This window comes from Pleurodeles waltl, chromosome 8 (assembly GCF_031143425.1).
Source record: "Pleurodeles waltl isolate 20211129_DDA chromosome 8, aPleWal1.hap1.20221129, whole genome shotgun sequence".
Lineage (NCBI taxonomy): Eukaryota > Metazoa > Chordata > Amphibia > Caudata > Salamandridae > Pleurodeles > Pleurodeles waltl.
The window spans coordinates 716,189,958-716,210,107 of NC_090447.1; the positions used below are offsets into that span (position 1 = coordinate 716,189,958).

Below are 20,150 nucleotides of genomic sequence, written 5' to 3' on the forward strand. Positions count from 1 at the left end.
CGACCCTTGAACAGGACCAAAGACTCATCTACAGATATTTCTTTGCCTGGAACATAGATCTCTGAAAACCAGTCTACAAAATGATCAAGGACAGGTCTAATCTTAAAACGTCAGTCAGAATCAGGGTGATCTTGTGGCAAGGCTAAAGCATTATCTACAAAATGCAACATCCGAAGAAGAAGCTCATACCGGTTATGACTCATGATGACAGGAAATATAGCAGTTGCCATCAAGGGACTAGTAGACCAATATGAAGACAGTGATGGCTTCCTTATCAACCCCATCAAAAAAGTTAAACCCAATAACTTTTTCAACTCTTCCAGATTTGTGGGAATTCATTGGCTAGCTCTAGAGTGTGGCCTAAGTCTGGCAGCGTTGTCCCTCAAATACTGCTCTGTATACACATTAGTCTGCTCAATAATCTCTTCCAAAGATACATCGTCCATAAACAACTCAAAGAAGTTGACAGGCAAAAAGTTTTCCGTATTTACTCTACACCCTGGGAAACCAGTAAAGGCAGGCAACTGTGGCTGCTCCATGTTTGGTGCAACCCAGGTGTCAGGTCTTCCAATGGGAAGCCTTTCAGCCGCTGGCTGCTGCACCATTGGCAATTCAGTGTCGTCCTCCAAAACAGGCACTTCATCAACACTGAGTGTGGCTTCATCATCAGATGATTCCTCTCTGACAGAAAATTCCCTTCCAGAATTTTGCACTTCCTCCTTTGCCTCAGATGCAGAGTCAGTCTTATAATCATGGTCAGAAGACAACTCAAAAAGCACACCAACAACCTGCTGAGTGGTCATCCTACAGCTAGCCACGATCCTTCCTACAAAAAGCAACTGGCCAAATGCATCACCAACAACCAGCACTGTGTAAGATAAGTAATAAATAAAGTGTAGCTTTATCACTAAGAGGTATAAACTCAAAAACTATACCACTCACTTGCCTGAAAAAGCTAGACTCACCAGCAACTACTCTGCACAGCCACAGCAATAACCAATGATATCCCACTAAAAAGAAAAAGGAAAAGCAAATTAGTCATAAGACAACACAAATATAATTGTGCATAAATCTAAGGACAATTTCACACACAATCCTGCATTTAGTACACCACCTACAATCATGTCATTCATGCATGGCAAAAATACTCCTTTGGAGTATATTTATTTACTTACCTAAAGCTTGCAACTACGCAAACCGCAGGACAACCACTGCTAAAACTACAACAAGCCACAGCAAAGGAAGCAAAAGCTTTGAACTAGAACAAGAAGGAGAAATAAACTGTTATAATCACAAATGCAAATACTTTGCCAGTTGACAAACACCCCGCTACCAAGTACTTATATATTTTCCCTGGTGTCTAGTGTTTTCTGGGCCTAAAAAAAATAGCCTAAATCTGACCCCCGAGGGGAGGGGGTCCTTACCCAAGAGGGAGAGAAACATGATCCCTGGTGCTAAGTGGAGTCTGTCCCCCTTGGGGGCAGATGGGCCTAAAAAAAGTAGGCTGATCTGCCCACAAGGGGGGCAGAACTACCCAACAGTGCTTTGCCCCCATTGGGGGGGTGACCCTTGCCAAAGGGAGTACCCCCCAACACAAAAAAAGGAAAGAAAAAAAAATCCCTGGCACCTTTATGGCTTCTTCCTCCCCTGGGGGCAGTTGGGCCTAAAACAAATAGGCCAATCTGCCCCCAAGAGGGTCTGAAATGGCATAGATTATGTTGCCCCTTTGGGGGGGCGACCCTTACCCAAGGAGCCACCCCCTCACACAAAACACACACAGGGGGCGGGCAGAAATGGCATAGCATATATTGCACATAAATACACACACACACATACACAAATCCCTGGTGTCTAGTAGGCATTCTTGCTGCCCAATCGCATCGCGATCATGCAGCAGGAATGCTGAAAGAGACATCGAGGGAAAGGAAAACCCTTTCCTTTCCCCTATGCCTCTTTTTTAGTACTCCCCCTTCCCCCGAGGGCTGGTCCCAGGACATAATGGTTGCGCCTCAGCACCGTAGCCACAGACGTAACCATTACGTCCTTGGCAGGGAAGGGGTTAATAGGGCATCTGGGCTTTGTTCTTGGTTACACGATATGTAAATAACCTGGAAATTACCTTGTTAACAAATGGGATAGATTTCTCTTATGCAGGAAAACGTCCCCTTCCAGTGTTACTCTAAGCAGACTATGCAATCCTACTAGCTAGAACTGCATTGGGTCTCCAAAAACCTTTGGACTCATTTGTTGCATTTATGGACGCTATGACCGAACTACCAGTTATAACCGTTCTTTTGGTGTGGTGGTCGGGCCTCTGTCTACTAGGTTTAGAGCAGTGCCATCAAGGACTCTTGTTATTTAGGGCCAACTCCTTTTCATACCTAGGGATGACAGGCTGGTGCCTAGTCTCTCCTTTGAAGAGCTAATAAAATCTGCTTACATGTTCTTTTGCCTCAGTTTCTTATTTTGCCTTCAGTTTGAGCAAAAAACATTTGAAAGCTTTGATAAAAATGTATCAGTCCATATTTGTGACTGCAGCAGCATTTGGTAGTGATATCTTGGGTTATATTAATGGCACTTTGTTACAAACCATGGAAAATATATTCTTCAGATGCTTCCTGATTACGCCCCACTGTATTCAAAGTTACGTAGTAACTAAAGTCCTGGGATTAAGTTATCTTTCTGATGTATTAGCTCTTCATCCCCATTTGAGATTGGATCAAGGCCTGAGACCAAACTATATTGGGAATTACTACGGGGTTGTCCTTCCCTTGGTATAGTGCAGTTGATCCCATGGCTAAAACACATCAAGACCTCATTTGCTTCCAAGAGTCCTCGTGATTTGTTGGCCCTGAAAAGATTTCTAAATCTGATCTGGACCCACAAAACGTTTCTTACCCTGCGCCAGGCAGATAGAGAAGGACTAAATTTAACGAAAACTTAATACCCGTGTATGTGCCCTTAAAAACAATGCATCTATCTGAAACTTAGCTTACATTTGTCACCAATTATAATAGTTTCTTGTTAACAAGGTTCAGGTTCAATTTATTGCACCACCTATTGGAGGTCCAAAATAGATCGATAGAGATCAAAAAGTTAGGTCCTTGTGGCTGCAACTTGGATTCTTCCCTGAATACCCTTCATTTCAATATGTTTTTTTTTTATACTCTGTTCTGAGAGGATTTTTATACTGCCCTCCATTGATATTTTTACAATTACTGACTGATGAATTCAACTGTTATTTGATTGTTCATTTTTTTAACTGAAGCAGTCAAAATTAGAAGCCTATTTAATTGTTGATTGGATTTACTTGTGCACTACATGTTTATAATCTTTTATGGATTTGTACAAATACCAAAATGAAGACTTTTTATGAGGATTGAAGCAAATCTTCATATAAAGCTCAGTTACATTATTTGTAACAGTGTAATCATGAAATAAGAGAACTAAATTATATTTTTATGTTTTTATTTCAGTCAGAAGTTAGAGGCGTACAATAATCAGGTGAAGGTGGCAGAATGCACCCTACAACGAGCACAGGTACATATTTAATGTTGAATAGTTTAGGGGGTTTATGATTGTGTGCCCTGTAAAATGCTGTTACGCTGAAACCTCACTGCCGTATTAGGTTTCACCTACAGACAGTTTTAAGCTATCTGTTGGCAAACAACTATTCTCGACAATATTAATACTTACAGTGCACTCTGGGTCAGCCCACTGTTTAGCATTGGTTGACTTTCTAGTTAAACTAATTTGCTTACATCTTAGTCTACAGTTTTCCTTCTTGTGTTTGTCCCTCTGGTGGAGCACAGCTTATTTACTGTCCTATTGATCTGTTGACTTGTATCCTTCCTACTGTTCATATTAAGGAAACTACTTTTTTTCCGTCAGCTATAGTACTCTTTGAGAGAGGATGTACTTTCTGACTATCTGTCAATGTGCCGCTTTCCCCCATGTGCTCTCAAAATTGTCTCCAGCTCATCTGTTGCATTCCTCCCCAGCATACCCTGCTTTTTTGTCATTTTTTTTAATTACGTCCCACACTCCATTGCTTTCCTTAAATTGCTCCCCATTGGTCAAGCTACTTGTCAGTGTTTACTTTCCTTCTCCTCCTCACCAGATCCACCCCCACTCCTCCACATCACATGCTTTTTCCCCTTCCCTTCCCTTTCCTTTTTGGTGGCCTACTCCAAGATTGTAACTGTGCAAAATCAACAAAATAATGGTTGCATAGTCGGCATTCTCTTTTAAGAAAATTCTTACAAATAAAGCTTTTTGTTTGCAGTTTTTTCTTTATGGTACAAATGTGCATTTTTCCTTTGCAGGATGATGTTGATGGATTAAAGTGTCGAATTAAAAACCTCCAACAGAAAGTGTCCATTGCAGAGGTGGGTAAAGCTCAGCAAACTATAAGCATGCAAACTGAAGCATTATTGTAATCAATATAAATGTATTTACCAGAGGCTGGAGTACGGGTGAGGTATGTTAGAGGAGATGTTCCAGACTTGTCTCTTTGTTATAACAGAACATGATTGTTCATTGAATCTTCTCTTCAAAATAGTCCAAATGACATTTTGACCAAAACCCTGGGCTTACTATTATCTTACATGTCCTGCTATTAAAAAATAAAAATCCTTTAACTTAAAGTAAATATAGCATACCTATTTAATCGATTCATCAGTTACGGTGGCATCTCAGACTTTTTGAGATGGGTCATGGGAAGGACTTTGGGATGGAGTGTCCGACTTCCTCCACATTTGTGCAGATGTCACAGCCAGCTAGCATGACTAGGAACCTTCTGACTTGTGCCCAAGCAGCAAATAACCCAGCTTTAGGACCAGCATGGTTATGGAGCAGTGTGTTATCTCAATAGTTGTGATTTTACTTGCCACTGTGGCTAAAGGCAATTGGAACATTTTACCCACGGGTAACAAAAGTAGGCACTCTTTTCTAGCTGTATGCAGTTATAAATAATAACACATGCTTTATAGAACCAGAGCACCCTCCTCTATTTTACTGAGGTGTAAATTATGAGTGTAATTATAGACAATTTAGTTCACCATGCATTCATATTAAATAGGCCTATGCTGCACACTTGCGTTGTGCAAAGCCCTAGAGGCATATATAAAAGTGCAAGCAGCACGTGTTCAGAACTCTACCTGGTACTGCATTTTTCAGCAGAGGCATTTGTCAATATTTGGCGAAGTCATTTGTTTTTTTTGGGGGGGGTGGAGAGATTATGGCAACATTCTCACATCAGAGGCTCTGATAAATCTGTGTGATTAGGCCAGGGTTGTTATTTCATTATATAAGCAGTTATCTACCTTTCGGCCTCTCTATGTAGTGGCTTGGGTGTATGCAGAAAGTGGTAGTTCTAGGGCTGGAAAGACCTGTGAGTCTGTCCACATCTAGAAAATGCAATGCATTTTGTTCTGTCGCCTCCTCTCGACTCAATGTGTGATCCATGGAAAATCTTGATTGGTCTTAGTTTCCTTATCTGTCAAAATTGGGAGCACTTTTAAATGGGCTAAATGTCAGTACAAAAGACGTTTGTTTTTTTTTCTTGAAAAAAAGCCCTTCCTTTTAATGTGGCTACCTCAGGAACTGAACAGAAAAATTGTGACCCAAATAATAGTTTCTGTTTATTTTATTACTCTTTCCAAACCTGTTATTTCTGAATCATTTTGGGTCACCAAATTAACACACATTCCATCCCTTACCTAGCCCTTGGGAAGGATTAGTTGTATTGGTATGCATACAGAACGACATTCCTTGTTACATAACAAGCTAGAAATAGCCTGTTCTGCCAACCCTTCCTCAGGACTCCATGGCGCGTGAGCATAAACAAAGCACTGGCTTACATTTAGTTTTTTTCTGTAGCCATCGATGAGCTGAAGATAGGTATTGACTGGTTGCTTGAAAAAGACGGACAGGATTTAAGATATCAGTAGAGAATCCTATGCTTATAGCGGTAGAAAATATATAAGCCCCCTGGGGACTTACTGCAGTAAACATCACAACATATAGTACTTAACCATTTTCCTTGTTTTCTCTCCTATCTTTCTTTGTCGAGTGCAAGTGATACACGGAGGGTTCATTTGTATTGTTGCATGGCCTTTCTCTAAAGACTGCACATTGGGGGGGTGGGGGGAGTTTACAGGCATTTCCACTGAATCCAGGTCTGCCTTCAGCAGATTCGGAAGTTCACTTTCACTTAGTCTTGTGCACCCAGGCGGCCTGTCCTTGGCAGTTCACTGCAGTATTGTCATCTAGCAGCTCCTGGAAGGGTATTTTCACCGTTCATGCTAGAATGACTTCCTTTGTGGACCTTCACACTGACTCCGTTTCCAGGCTGTAGTCGATAACAACATTTTGTGAGTGGCTCTTGGGAAGCTGCTGATACCGGGGAATGAATAATTTAAATAGGCTTTAACAATGCCGTTCAATAGTCCAGTATGATTTCATCCTTCACGAGCAAATTACCAACCAATGTCACTGGCCATATCATAGGCCTGTGTACCCCTACGTCTTGGGGGGGGGGTAAGGCTCATCCTATTTGTTGTACTTCACATTTTCCTGAGTGCTGAAGGAAGGGCATTAAGCCATTTTAGGTTGTCTCTGCACAAATCTTCACCAGTCCCTTTTTCAAAATTTCATTAAAACGTTCCACAGCCACTGGCTGTGGTAGAGACAGTTGAATCTCTGAGTAATGTTCAGTACTTTACCAGCCTCCTTAACTTCTTATCAGCAAAATGTCACATGCACACTGTCCACCTGTAGTGGGATTCTATATCTAGAAATATATTCCTTTAACAGTAGTTTGGCTAGTGTCCCAATATCTGCATGTACACTACGGAAAGGCTCCACCCCCTAGTGAACAAATGTCCCATTTGAATAACATCAATCTGTGTGTTTAGTAATGGACTACAATATGGGGGCTGTGCTCCTTGCTCCACTCTATTGCTTTCCATGGGATAAAGGCAAACATCGCAGTACTTTTTTAATGCAATAAAAGTGGAGACATGCCAGTGAAACTAAAATGCAGAGCCGCCTCCTCTTTGTTTACATGTGCCTTTGAATAATACTTCAAGTAAGATCCGAAAGAAACTCGAGGCCACCCTTTGACCAGTGTGGGAAACCCACACTGCCTCAGGAGCTGATAACACTAGGAAGAGACCTCTGACTATGCCTCTGTGGGATATGCGGAATTCCACAATCCCGACTAATAGACACTGGGGTGACTTGGAGAGAATGTCTGGCCTAGTCCAGGCTCACTCTGCAGTGCTATTCTTATTAAATTCCAAACCTCTGCTGCTATCATTAATTATTTGCTGAATCTCTCGAAGCCTGTTCGGACGGTCCTCTTCCTCACTTAGAGGCTCCCATCAGTGCGTTGATGTCTGTATAGGATAGGTTATAAAAAAAAAACTATGATGCTCTGAAGGGACTGTATTAAATTTCTTAGGGTTTTCCATAAAGGATGATAAGTCCCTAGCTAACGGTGAGTCTCCATTCATCCAAGGAACAGAGATAAATGTTTTGTTATGTCCCGGTGGACGGGAGACTGCCTGCAAGGATATGGTCATCAAAGGATCCTTCCTATTCTCATTTCTATCACCACCTCCGCTTGGACCACCTTTGCTTTGTATTACTTGCTCCTTGCTGTAGGTTCTACCAACTTGCATAACCAAGAAATGGAAAAGTTCCATGGCATCGAACAACTAGTCAGCCACCTCTATCTCCCTTTATTTCTATTTCCTTTCATTCTAACATGTGCCCTTCTGATAATAGGTCCATCCTTTTTCAACTTGTTATATATGCAAGGTCAAATGGTGGATATCCTCATTAGTCAGGGTACTGTAAACTGAGAGCTGGCTCAAAGTCCACACAGATTCTACCTTCTTGACTACCTTCTGTAATTGTTTTAGTACAAATGGCCCTAATGTTTGCTGTTGCTTTTTTTGGGGGGACTAAAACTTGTGATTAGTTTTTAGGCCTTGGGAATTGTGTCAGATGGCGCTGGAGATTTCCATTTAGTGCCCCTTTACAAATTCCAGCTGAAGATTGTACTAAACTACACATGTGTGATTATTCATGTTGTTTCCGAGCTTCCTCATAGCATCTGAGGGAAACTTTCCATTGCTGTCAACTGTTTGAGGGATGTTTTGCTTGTAGATACAGCTGCTTTGCATACTCCTACCATCTAGTGTTGGGTCTGGATGTGTGCAAGTTGAATTTCTTCAGATAAGTCTTTCAAGTCACGAAGTAGAGTGGCTCCTCCTCTTAGTGATAAATGCACCTCGGCATCGACTCCATTGTTAGATTGTTTTCTTTCTGCCTGCGCTCTGACTCAACACCATCACGGTGCTCTTTTCGGTTTGTCAAACACTATTCCCTTTGTTGGTATTGTTTTGCTCTCACTTTCCACTCTGCATTTCGCATATCCCTTCGCTCATCGAGTTGGTTCAATTATCCCACAGCTTCTAATTGGCCTCGACCTTCACGACCTATCTTCAGCTCCATCAAGTTCTTCAGAATTACCTTGCTTGTGATGGAACAAACTCCCTTGTGTTACTGCCCTCTCTGTCACGCAATGTATCCACAAACAGATCTACACCTAGTCTGTAACCTGTGTTTATCTCCAGAACACAGAGAGGTGGACTGTAAGGCCTTTTGCTCCTTATCTAAAAAGACTCTTTGAGAATGCCGGACGTGTGTCGAAGAACAGGAACACCCGCAACAGTCAGTTGCAAAAGAAGCGGCGTTCCCCAACGAGGGCAGTTCGGACTTCGACCCTGAAGTTGACTTTGAAATTCCGGCTTGGCAAACCGTGAGGATGGTACCCCATCCCTCAATACCGCACCGAACACCTTAAAAAATACTCTACCTCTCTGGAACAACAGACAGGGGCCCTTGGTCCACCAATACCTTCTGGTCCAGATTGGCACCGAATAACTGGATTGGATGCACTTCAGCTCTGTGCTGAAGCTTTCTGCATCAACCATTTCCATGGCCATCTGGCCCTCTGTGCCGAGCAGACCATCATCGATGTCCACTGCTTTGATGCCGAGTGGCTCTTCTGTACTGAATCTGAAATCTGGGTCGGACCGGAAATCTTCAAAGCAGGTTTCCAAGTTCGATTACAGCAAGCAAGTGGAGCCCACTCTCCATAGACTCCAAGAACAACTGGATGCCAAACAAAATACAATTTGCATCCGGGCTCACACTGTTCATATCCTTGCGCACCAGTCATTAACCTTGGAAGGACCTTTCTTCCAGCTCCACAGAGACAGGGTGGTCTTCCGCACCCACCCTACATTTATGCCAAAAGTTGTTTGACTTTCACGTCAATCAATTGAGTTGCTGTTTTTTATCCCCTCTAACAGAATCGGGTGCGAAGAGGGTTCTCCACACATTAAATGTTGAAAGAACCCTTATGTTTTACATTGATCTAAAACTTTTAAGAACACTAAGCTATTGCTTTTTCACCACCTCATAAAGGAAAGCCTACATCCAAATCAGATATTGGCAGATGGATAGTTAAGTGTATCTAAACGTGTTACGCTAAAGCTCTAGAAAGAAAGGAGTACCCATGGCTTTCCAAGGAATCATCCCAATAACTGACTTATGCAAAGCAGCTACTTGGTCTACAACACGCACTTTCACTAAACATTACTGTGTGGATATTCTAGCATGCCAACAAGCTAATGTAAGTCAGACAGTGCTTCGTACACTTTTCCAGATAACTGCATCACCCACAGGTTAGCCACCACTTCTGAGGAGGACTGACTTGCAGTCTATGCAAAGCATGTGTATCTACAGGCATACATGCCATGAATGGAAAATGTTACTTACCCTGTAAGCATCTGTTTGTGGTGTGTAGTGCTGTAGATTCACATACCGCCCACCATCCTCCCCGTAATGGTATTACACCTGTGGCCATTGCAGTTTACTTTGTATACACATGGACATTTCTTTACCTACACTCACCTTACACTCCATTCTCACCCGCCAGCGGAAAAACAATCTAACAGGGGAGTTGATGCCCATGCGCATTACCAACAAGAGGACGAGTCATTCTACCTTATATCTTGAAAGATGTGTTCGAAGAAAAACAATTTGCACATATTCAGACCCAACACTAGAAGGCAGGAGTATGCAAAGCATGTAAATCTACAGCAGTGCATGCCACAAACAGATGCTTATAGGGTAAGCAACATTTACCTTCTTTACCTTTTTGTTCTTTCTTTTAATTAACCAAGATTATCCTCATTAAGCATCCCTTCATTTGGGACCATCATGTCTGACCTTTATCTTTTGTAATAGGCTCTTGCTTCCATATGCAATCATGTCTCTTAGCCCACAGTTTTAAAAAGCCACATCCCAGAGATGGCGTGATAATTTCCACTGTTAATCCTTCTGTCACATCAAACTTTCTTCTACTGTGGGAAGTATCTTTAGGGAGGGCCACGTCACTAGTTTGAGAATATGCTGTCTGTTGAATACATTGAACAATATTCAAGTTACAGCTACTAATTGGGGAGGATCACAACATTGGGGGCCACATTCTTGCTCCACCCCTAGTTTGCCCCCCTTATCGCCAGAGTGAACACATGTGATAGCAAAAGTACATAATGAGTAACATGCGTAATACAGTCCTGTAATTGCATCTTGGTGACTTTTACTACCCACGTGGTCTTTAATATCTTTAAAAAATTATTAAAATAAAACGTGCATAGCAAACCAGATGTCCCAGCACCTTATTGGTCAGAGATAGAATCCCTAAGGCAGATGCAGGTATTTCGTAAGGAAATCTGGAACTTGGTAAACGCTAAGTAAAGTGTTCAGTAGCTGTTAAGAGAAGCCAGACGTGGGCACGTGAAAGGTGAAACCCTAGTTAAAGATTCAAGTAAACCAATTTGAACCAATAGTTACTACCTTCAAATATTACAAGTTGCTTAGTACCAGACAAGAAATCTTTGAGGTTAATCAAGTAGAATCCAGGGATAAAGTATTTCTCTTTGTATTTCTTCCACCGTGCCAGTCAACTAAAGGAGTCCAAATGCCCCATTAATATGTTTAACTCAAAATTACAAAAGAATGATTTTATTGAGCTGTCAAGTTTTTTAAGTTCAAGCTTTATAGGTATAAATCCACGTAACACTTTCACATAGTTCACTGAAACTGATAAAATGTAACATAATCAACAACTAAAAACTTTGTAAAATTGTACAATTATTAGCACATCCATAAAGTCTATTGTACTTTAAAGCAGTGGCATTGAAAGCTGTCCAAATATGATGCCAAACCAACATTAGATTCATTGTTGTTTTCCAGTAGGCTTCAAGACAGGACATTCAAATACATTTTAAACATAGATGTCTGTGAAATTGCCAGTCGGCCTTTTGCAATGGGGATAGCAGGGCAAAAATAAATTACACAAGTAGTTACATCAAAAATCGCACTAAAACTACACTTCCTGGAGACTGATAAGGTCATAGGTATCAAAAATGCCAATAAATCACTTGTAAAACTTAAAAAGACAGCGATATTTAATAAAGTGTATCAGGTCCATGCACGTGTAACTCATCCAGACCAGGATTTCATTCTGATTCTGGAGGCATTCAAAAACGAGAATGCAACATAAATACTGGACTACAAGAACTAGATGGGCCGGGAAGGCCACATGTCCCATTATCTGTTCATTTGAGAACTTAGACCTACGTTTTCAAATGGTATTAGGAATATTTTGGAACTTTTGAGAACATACACTAACCCTTCTCAGTTCTACTGTATATATATATCTCCTCTTCCTTCTGCACCTTCCTCTGCTGCTACTCCATACGTCTTTCAGTTGATCATGGGAGTCTCCCCATTTCTCTGGGTAAAACGTATACATGGCAGGATGTCATTCAGCAAAACTCTTTTGTCGGCTTCAGTATCTCCCTTTTTGGAGAGTCAGATGGTTCAGTGAATCGAGCACTGTTGTGGTCTACTCTTTGTAATCCTCACGTGAACATTTCAAAGCCAGAACGGCCAACTCGCCTTCCTTCAAGGCCCCAAACATTCACTGGTATCAGATTAGATAATATTAGCTCCTGAAACAAAGTAATGAAACAGAACAACCATGGTAGCAAGATGTATTAAAAAACTTAGCAATTATTACACATAAATATGAAGTTCTGATGCAATTTTGCTGCCTTCGTTGCATGTCACATTATCTAAGCAGTCCATATAGTGTTACTGTGGAGGACGGTTCCCAGAGCGTGCAACCATTTGTGCTGTTACTAATTGATATATATATATATATGTGTATATATATATATATATATATATCAATCTCCAAATGGCACTTCTAGGCGTGCTCCACTAAGTCGGTGCTCATGTCAGGGACGGGCCAGTCCTGTAAACAATTCTTCACCAAATGACGAGAAGTCACACACGGCACTCACAGGAATCCTTTAGTTCCTTTATTCATAAACAAAGATCGAGTTTACCCAACGCGTTTCAACCAACAAGGTTTTGATCACAGTGAGTGAGTGATCCATTTACACATAATTTATAGTCTCTCCCATTACATACAATGGGGCATTATGGGATACGTAGTCCTACCATTTACAAATATAACACCAAACAGTCAATAAGAACCCATATTTTTACACTAAACCACTTGTCTACATAAATTAAACAAACACTATGTATATACAATCATTATTTGACCTACTCTCACTTGCAAACCCCATTCCTAAATTTCAGGATCTCAAACATCATTGGTTAAAAGAACATATCCCATAATGCCCCATTAAGGTGTGTAATGGGAGAGTGAGTTATTGACCATCTACATATAAGTCACCGTTGTGTTGATGTTATTCGCTGACCATGTCATTAGATGGCGTACTGTGTAGTGAACCAGGGGGGTGAGGGAGTCCCACCAATGGGATATTAGGCATGTAACAGGATCTGTCTTGAGAGAGTCAGTATATTTGCAGCATACAAGCTTTTGCTATTGTCACCTGGAGGGGCCAGTGGGAGGCAGGCGTCAGTTGTGGGAAGAAGAGGCTAAGTATTGTGACTATGCCCAAGGGGCCATGGGGGCCCGTGGCACCGTAGATGTACCGGCCTGCTGTACGGCATGACATCCACTGCATTTACGCCCAAGCCCCCCCTGGTATTGCGGTAGTTGCTTTGAGAGAGCCACTCGATGGCGTTGCTTGCCCCAGATCAAAGTTTCCGTCAGGACGTCAAGTTCCCTGATTTGCAAAGAAATACAACAACCTGGGGAGGATAAGCATCTTAATAAGCCCTCTCCTGCCTATGGGAATGACATGAATGTGAGCTGCGCTCTGATGTTAGCTAGTGGCCTGTAGAGGTTGGCTTCATAAAGGTCTGTCAGAGCATAATAGAGACGGACTCCAAGGTAGCAGGCCGATTCCGGTCCCCATCAGAGATGCGTGGGGCCTACTTTAACAACATGAAGGGGGGGGGGGGGGGGCATTTGGGTGCAGAGGGTAGACCTCAGATTTGGCCTAATTAATTTGTAGACCTGAGACAGCTGCAAATTCCTCAAACCTTAAGTATAGTGGGGGCGAGGGCACTATGTATGTCCCGATGGTACACTAGCATATCGTCAGCTTATAGTGAGTTTACATGCACTTGATCAGCTAACAGGATTTCCCAGTCTCTTCCCTCCCTTCGCAGCCGGATCGCTACCAGCTCAATCGCCAAAGCAAACAAGAGGGGAGACAGTGGGCAGCCCTGGTGCGTACCTCGCTGAACTGGGAATGAGTCTGAGATCAAGGGGCCAAGTCACACTCTGGCAGAGGGATCGTGGTATTGAAGGCAGGTGTAGGCCAAGAGGCGCTTTTGATGCCTAGGCGGATGAATATTTGAAACAGATAGTCCCATGATAACGTGCTGAATGCCTTGTCCACGTCTAAAATGAGGGCCGCAACATGGGGGAAGGAGACGCGAACCTGATCCTGAATGTGGAACAGGCGGCAAAGGTTTTGTGAGGTATTCCGTCCTGGCAAAAAGCATTCTGGTGTGACTAATTGTTATATAATACATTAGTGCTTTAAAGACCAACCTATTAGCAGTGCTAATGCTTGTGTTATGGGATTTTTCCAGTTTTTCCTGTTGAAAGTCGGCACTACCATTGGAAAGCACAAGCAGGGTAAGGGAGTGGTTGATGGGTAAAGTACAGAATTTAATAATTAGGAATTGATTCTTCGTTAATCAAAACGTACATCCTTAAATAAGGGACAAGGGTTTTCTAAAAATGCATGGCTTTTTATTGGCTACCCATACTGGAAAATCATTGTTGAAGATTATAGCTTTTTCTTTTCTCGCTATTGTGAGTCAGCTAATCCATGTTATTTGAGATCCAAATCGAAATAGTGGTTTCATGTTTTACCATGTTCTAGGAGAACTTAATGAAAACTCAATCAGAAATATGCTGCTTGAAATCCTCAAAAGAAACAGTAGCTGCCTCAAAACCCATGGATGAATTTGAAGAGCGACGTCTTCGCAGAAAACTTGAAAGAATTTTACACCGAATGGAGATATTCATGGAGAGAGAAAAAATTATACAACGTTTACGAAAGACTCTAGGCTGAAACCCTTCAGTAGCAGTCATATATTTTAATCACTAAATATTTCTTGTACCTCTGTGGAAGTTTGTTTATGGTAATACAGCATGCTATAATTTCATGTACAAAGCTCTTCTGCTCTTTAATTTTGTTCTTAAATTTTAGGTTACTGTGCCCACCTTCACACTTTTTGCTTTAAAGAGAAAGATATCTTAATATCTGGTCCCAAAGGTTGTAGTGTTTAAGAAGCACTGAAAGTTCAGTCACTTGTTCAGTGTACGTGTTTTTATCATGTTTGCTGATATGCATCTGTTTAAATGTTCAGAAGATTTGAGTTTAAATGAAGCTTCATTAACTTTTCTTAAACTCTCGAATCTCCTGTGAATTATTCTGCATTCTTGCATCCTGCTGCAATTTACAGCATCCTTGATGGGTCACTACCCATGCCATACAAACGTCTTTTGCACTGGTTCACTGAGTTTTTCTTCGTGCACTTTTAAGATTTCCTTTTGTTTTCTGAGGTGGTATTGAGGCATTGTTTATTTACTTTTTGCCCTGCATGCAGTTGTTTTTGATGTAGGGTTTATTTTCTTAAATGCATTTAGTTTAAAAAAAATAATAATTTCTGTATCGCAGATTGAAAGGTCAGTTATAATCTGCACATGAACCTTGCAAAGTCAGCATCCTTTGCATATGAATTCAGGTGAAATACTACCAGTTAGTTTTGCAAATTGCTTGTCCTCTCTCACAAATCCCCTTCAATTATTAAATAGATTTAGATAAATGTGTTAGAATACTGGGAAATTAACCTTGATTATTTTGAAAATCCCACTATAGGCTAGTTATCTGGTACATTATCCAGGTTTGTGGAGTCACTACTGCCTAAGCATAGCCACATGCTATACATATAGTTCTGAATTATCCAATACCAGGAAGGGGCATCAATATATAAAATTAACCAGAAGTCTTATTTTCCTTGCTGTTGACCAGTTATATGATGATCCTAGTCTTGAGTTTCATTCCCAGACGATGAGTTGACAAAACAAATGCACATTTTTGGGGGGAGAGGGGGTGGGAGGAGCCGTCAAGTCACCTTAATCACTTCATAAGCAAAATCACTCTAAAGTACCTCCTCTTGTTTTGCCTCCAGAGGTGAAAGTGGAGATTGAAGGACCATAAATTTGCACCCTACAAATTCCCTACACCTCCAGCCGTCAGGGCAAAGTGGTATACAGTCTTGTCCATGATGGCAGAACCAGATGCTGTTCATTAGCCAAATTGTCCATTGCTATTGAAAGTTTAGCTACCCATTCTTTGTTCATCTTTAAGCCTCCTGGGAGTATCTCTGGTTTGGGAACACCAATACCATTTTCCATTTATTGCTTTCTCACCTACTTGGTGCCCAGTTATCTCTGGTTTGGCCATTCCCCAGGATGCTGCTATTTATGTATTGCATGTGGAATTTGATACTTGTTGGTGTTTCAAATACTGATAACACCCATGGTGCCAGAACTACTCTGTCTACCATACTTCAATGCATATTGATCTTTGAGATTCTTTTATGATGGTTAGATCTACAGGGGCCTTTCCTGTACCTCATCTGACCATGAGCCAGAGGAGTTGCACTCTTATGTGGGCATGTAACACCAAATAGCTAAGTGGGGCTATGCCTTACCAGAAGCAAGAATCCCATTGTGAACACTGTTGAGTTAAGTGCCTAGTGTGGTAGGATTATGCACTTCTCTACAACCGTATCATTGTCAAACTGAAAATGGTGTGTCACACCTAAATGTTTTCTGGCTGTTCTGGAATGGCATGGAGATCTTGAAAAGCCCTGACTCACCTCTGTGTTGGAAAGCATTTACACAAATGTAGAAGCTGGTGAGGATGAGACTGACTTTCTCACTCAATGCACAGTGTCTTTATTTTCTGGGCAGGTGAAAGAGGCTAATCTAATTAACCTCTGTACATTCAGTCAAAGACGCTTGCCTATGGTTCTAGCAATTTATGAGACAAAAAAATGATCAACTTCCTGAGGTGCCCCCTAAACAAGTGCTGCTGTGCAGCATGACATATGCATATAAGGTGAGCTGTCCAAGTCTTCAGGGTCCCTGGAAACCCTAATTTGGAATTTCAAACTTAATTGAAAATGAAGCTGTGAAATGGATATAGTCATTATGCACTGTGGTAGACCTTGCAAATAGAGATCTGTCTTAGCGTATGACAGATGGGAGCACTTGCTTGACTGAAGTTGTTAGTCCTAAATTGGGATGTGTACGAACATGTATGTGATCTCTAGGTTTATGGTAGGGCTAGACCTCTTCATACATTACATTCAGTATTGTGATTGTGTCATCTTGACTGTGATAGGTATGTTATTTCAGGATCAGTGCTCCATTTGAGTTTATATTCTTACCAAGTCTTTAATGCTGCTGAGAAAAGTTCAGGTAATACAGATATAGATCCTGTATGGTTGCCAGACAAATGCTAAAAGTATCTGAACTCTTGAGTTGGTTGATTTGTCCATGTTCCATGAACCTGGCCCATCAACCTGAAAGGACTGCTTCATTCCTACAAGGGACAGGGAATTTCTCATGTTGAACAGGCAATAGATTGATTAAGCATTTGTAGAGTGTGCAGATACTCAGAAAAGATGTAATCGCGCCAGGCAGACTAGACTAAAATGACCTAAGGAGGATCAGATGGAAGCTCAGTAGAGAGGCTTAGATTGTTTATGAAAAGATCGTTCTACCAAAGGAGGAACGAAAGACATAGCAAGCTTCAATATTTGGCAACGAGAATGAAAGTCTGCCAAGATGAATTTTGCAAACACAAGGGTATGTGACAAGATTGGAGGAAGATGACTGTAGAGCGAATGGGAACGTTCCTTAGCACAAAATATTGTTGCAGGTGAGTGGTCCTTTCCCTTTCACTGCTCTGTGGCAAAGTCCTAATCACTTGAAGAAAGAGCATATGGCTGGTTATAACCAGCTACGGATTACAGAGTGAGGGCGTGTTGCAATTGTGGTCTAAAATGGCACGGGCTGCAGCCTTTGAGTGATACGAGGTCTGGAAATTATTTAAAGTGGCAGACCATTTTGTTGTAATAAATCATCTGATTTTCTTCATCTAAGCACTATATCAGGACAGTAATTGAAAAGGCTCAAGTGGCTTCCTTTTGAAAGTTTGGGCACAGGGGCCACTGATATCCCCAGACTAAGTCTGCTGTAGTTATCGTCACAAATAAAGAGAAACACTCCTTCCTTTTTCCCAATTACTGTGTGCATGCTTCTGACACTTAGGACGAGTACCAGTCTAGGTTGCGTTGCATACAGAAAACTGTCTGCTGCTTTGCCTTTTCCCGATGTCATTGTATCTTGTTGTATATAATATTATATTGTCTGTCTCATTGAAGTTTCTCTACAAATGTACAGGATGCTCATCCTGTGACACCATGCTTTATAGAAGCAGGTCGTGGAATGGTTCAGTAAGACAGATTTAATCATCCCTGACCTTCTCCACACCTACGGGCTGCACTGCCTGAACCCCCTCTTTCCCAATCCCAACATGAGTGGAAGAAACCACTATGCCATTTTGAACTAATTTTCTCTTCTTCATGATTTTAATTTAATTGTAACTCTCCAACACAAGCACAATAACATACAGCAATGTTATGTTGCATAGGTTTTGTAAAGCACCCTGTCACCCAGGGATTGGGTCTCCTAGCTCTACCAAAAAAGATGAGTAGCTAGGAGAGTAATATAACGGTAAAACTTTTTTCCTTTCAAAATATTTTATTAATTTTGAGGATAGAGAAATAGAGAGGAGTGTAATCAATTGCATTGGAAATAATGCTTACAACATGAGACGATGTCGGGTATGAAGCGAGGTACTTACAAGACGAATGAGCATAGCTTCGACCCAGCTGTTTAGATGTGGACATTGTTGATTGTAAGCGCTAATAGACAAATTGAACGGGTTGGTGAGAGAAGAAGAATGGGAGAGAATTAATTTTCTTTACATTTTCGGCTCGATTTGCTCCTCGTTCTGTTATCACTGATTGCTTTTGGCACCCATTTTGTATTGCTATATATTTCATTTTGCAACCATACTTTAAGTGAAAATAAGAAAATGTTGCCTAATACATAGGGAAATCCAGAAGACTCCCGGTCATGAACATACCATATCTCTCTGAATGCTGCTATTGGGTTGGTTTATCATAGCCTGCTCTTTTTTAATGAACGCCTTTAGGCAAATGTTAGTGTCCTATTTGTACCAGGGCACTACCACAAGCAACAAATATGTGACAAATATCTCATGTTTTTCCTCTGCCAAAGATAAATAAACCTGCTTCAACCACAACTGCCCTTACCAAAGAGTTTCTACTTTGTTTTTTTAGATGGTCACTATTCATAGGATGTGTCTGGAATCCTGTTGCTTATAGAAAATTAATTAATTTCTATTTCGCCGGTCTCTGGTTTTTTTATCACTATGAGAAGCCCTAAAAGCGAGGAGAAGAGGGACATTTTTCTTTACTCCTTCCTGCTCACCTATCTTAAGACCAATCCTGGACCTCAGATTTATAAACAAATTCCTTCAATACATCTCTTGCACCAAGCAGGAACTCGCAGCTGTCTTCTTTGGTGCTTTTCTGTACTTTTCTTTAAACCGCAGGTCCAGGAATACATAGATGGTTTCTTGCAGTCTTGTTTGGTTCTTGCATAATCCTTTACCACAACTTCTAGTGTGGTCTGAGGAAACTTGCTGTACTTTACTCCTGTTTTCCTGGGCACTGGGATGGGGTATTTTACTTACCTTTGGTGTTTTCTTACACTCCCAGCGTTGCTTTACACACTGCACTTGCCTAGGGGGAATCCAATATTCGCATTCCACTATTTTAGTATATGGTTTGTGTTGCCCCTATTCTCATTGCAATCTATTGTGTTTTTCACTGTTTGCACTATTTTCTGACTGCGTACTTACCTGATTTTTGTTACTAGTGTATATATTGTGTATAATACTTACCTCCAGTAAGAGTATTGTCTCTAAGATATTTTTTGCTTTGTGTCACTAAAATAAAGTATCTTTATTTTTGGTGCCACTGGGTATTGTCTTTCATTGTGTATAAGTACTGTTTGACTATAGTGGTATTGCAAGAGCTTTGCATGTCTCCTAGATTAGCCTTGGCTGCTCTGCTACAGCTACCCCTAGACAGCCTAAACTGCTAGACACTGCCTACATTTCACTAAGGTGGATCACTGGACCAGGCCAGCTTCTCACATTGGTGGTGCAGCAGTGGAATAAGTACTTGCAATTGCCTTATCACTTTCACTGGTGCTTTTCACAAGAAAAGTGTACTCCAGTACTTAGAGTTATATACAACTATACCTAGCATTCTTATTTTCACAAAAAAAGAAATAGGTTCCAAAATGTTGTCTTTTTCTCTAAACAGTTAGGTGAAATAGTTTTGCTTACTTCTTACTCTTCTCCCTATCTTTTTCTCTTACTATGTCTTCTATTGAGGCTACCCCCAGGGTTGTCAAGACAACATATGAAAATCTT

At 41.2% G+C, this 20,150-nt stretch overlaps 1 protein-coding gene across 3 annotated transcripts in view; it reads left to right on the forward strand.

Moving 5' to 3' along the window:
• LOC138250244 (cytoskeletal protein Sojo-like) overlaps window positions 1-19,677 on the forward strand; it is a 196,605-nt gene extending 176,928 nt beyond the window's left edge. Inside the window, exons 7-10 of one of the 3 annotated variants that reach the window (XM_069204883.1) lie at window positions 3,477-3,540; window positions 4,326-4,388; window positions 14,128-14,173; window positions 14,424-19,677. In XM_069204883.1, the coding sequence (XP_069060984.1) occupies window positions 3,477-3,540; window positions 4,326-4,388; window positions 14,128-14,173; window positions 14,424-14,506 (256 nt within the window). In that variant the 3' untranslated portion in view covers window positions 14,507-19,677. The remainder of the gene's footprint in view (window positions 1-3,476; window positions 3,541-4,325; window positions 4,389-14,127; window positions 14,174-14,423) is intronic. The other 2 variants (XM_069204882.1, XM_069204881.1) reach the window with 2 other exon arrangements.
• Window positions 19,678-20,150: the final 473 nt, after the last annotated feature.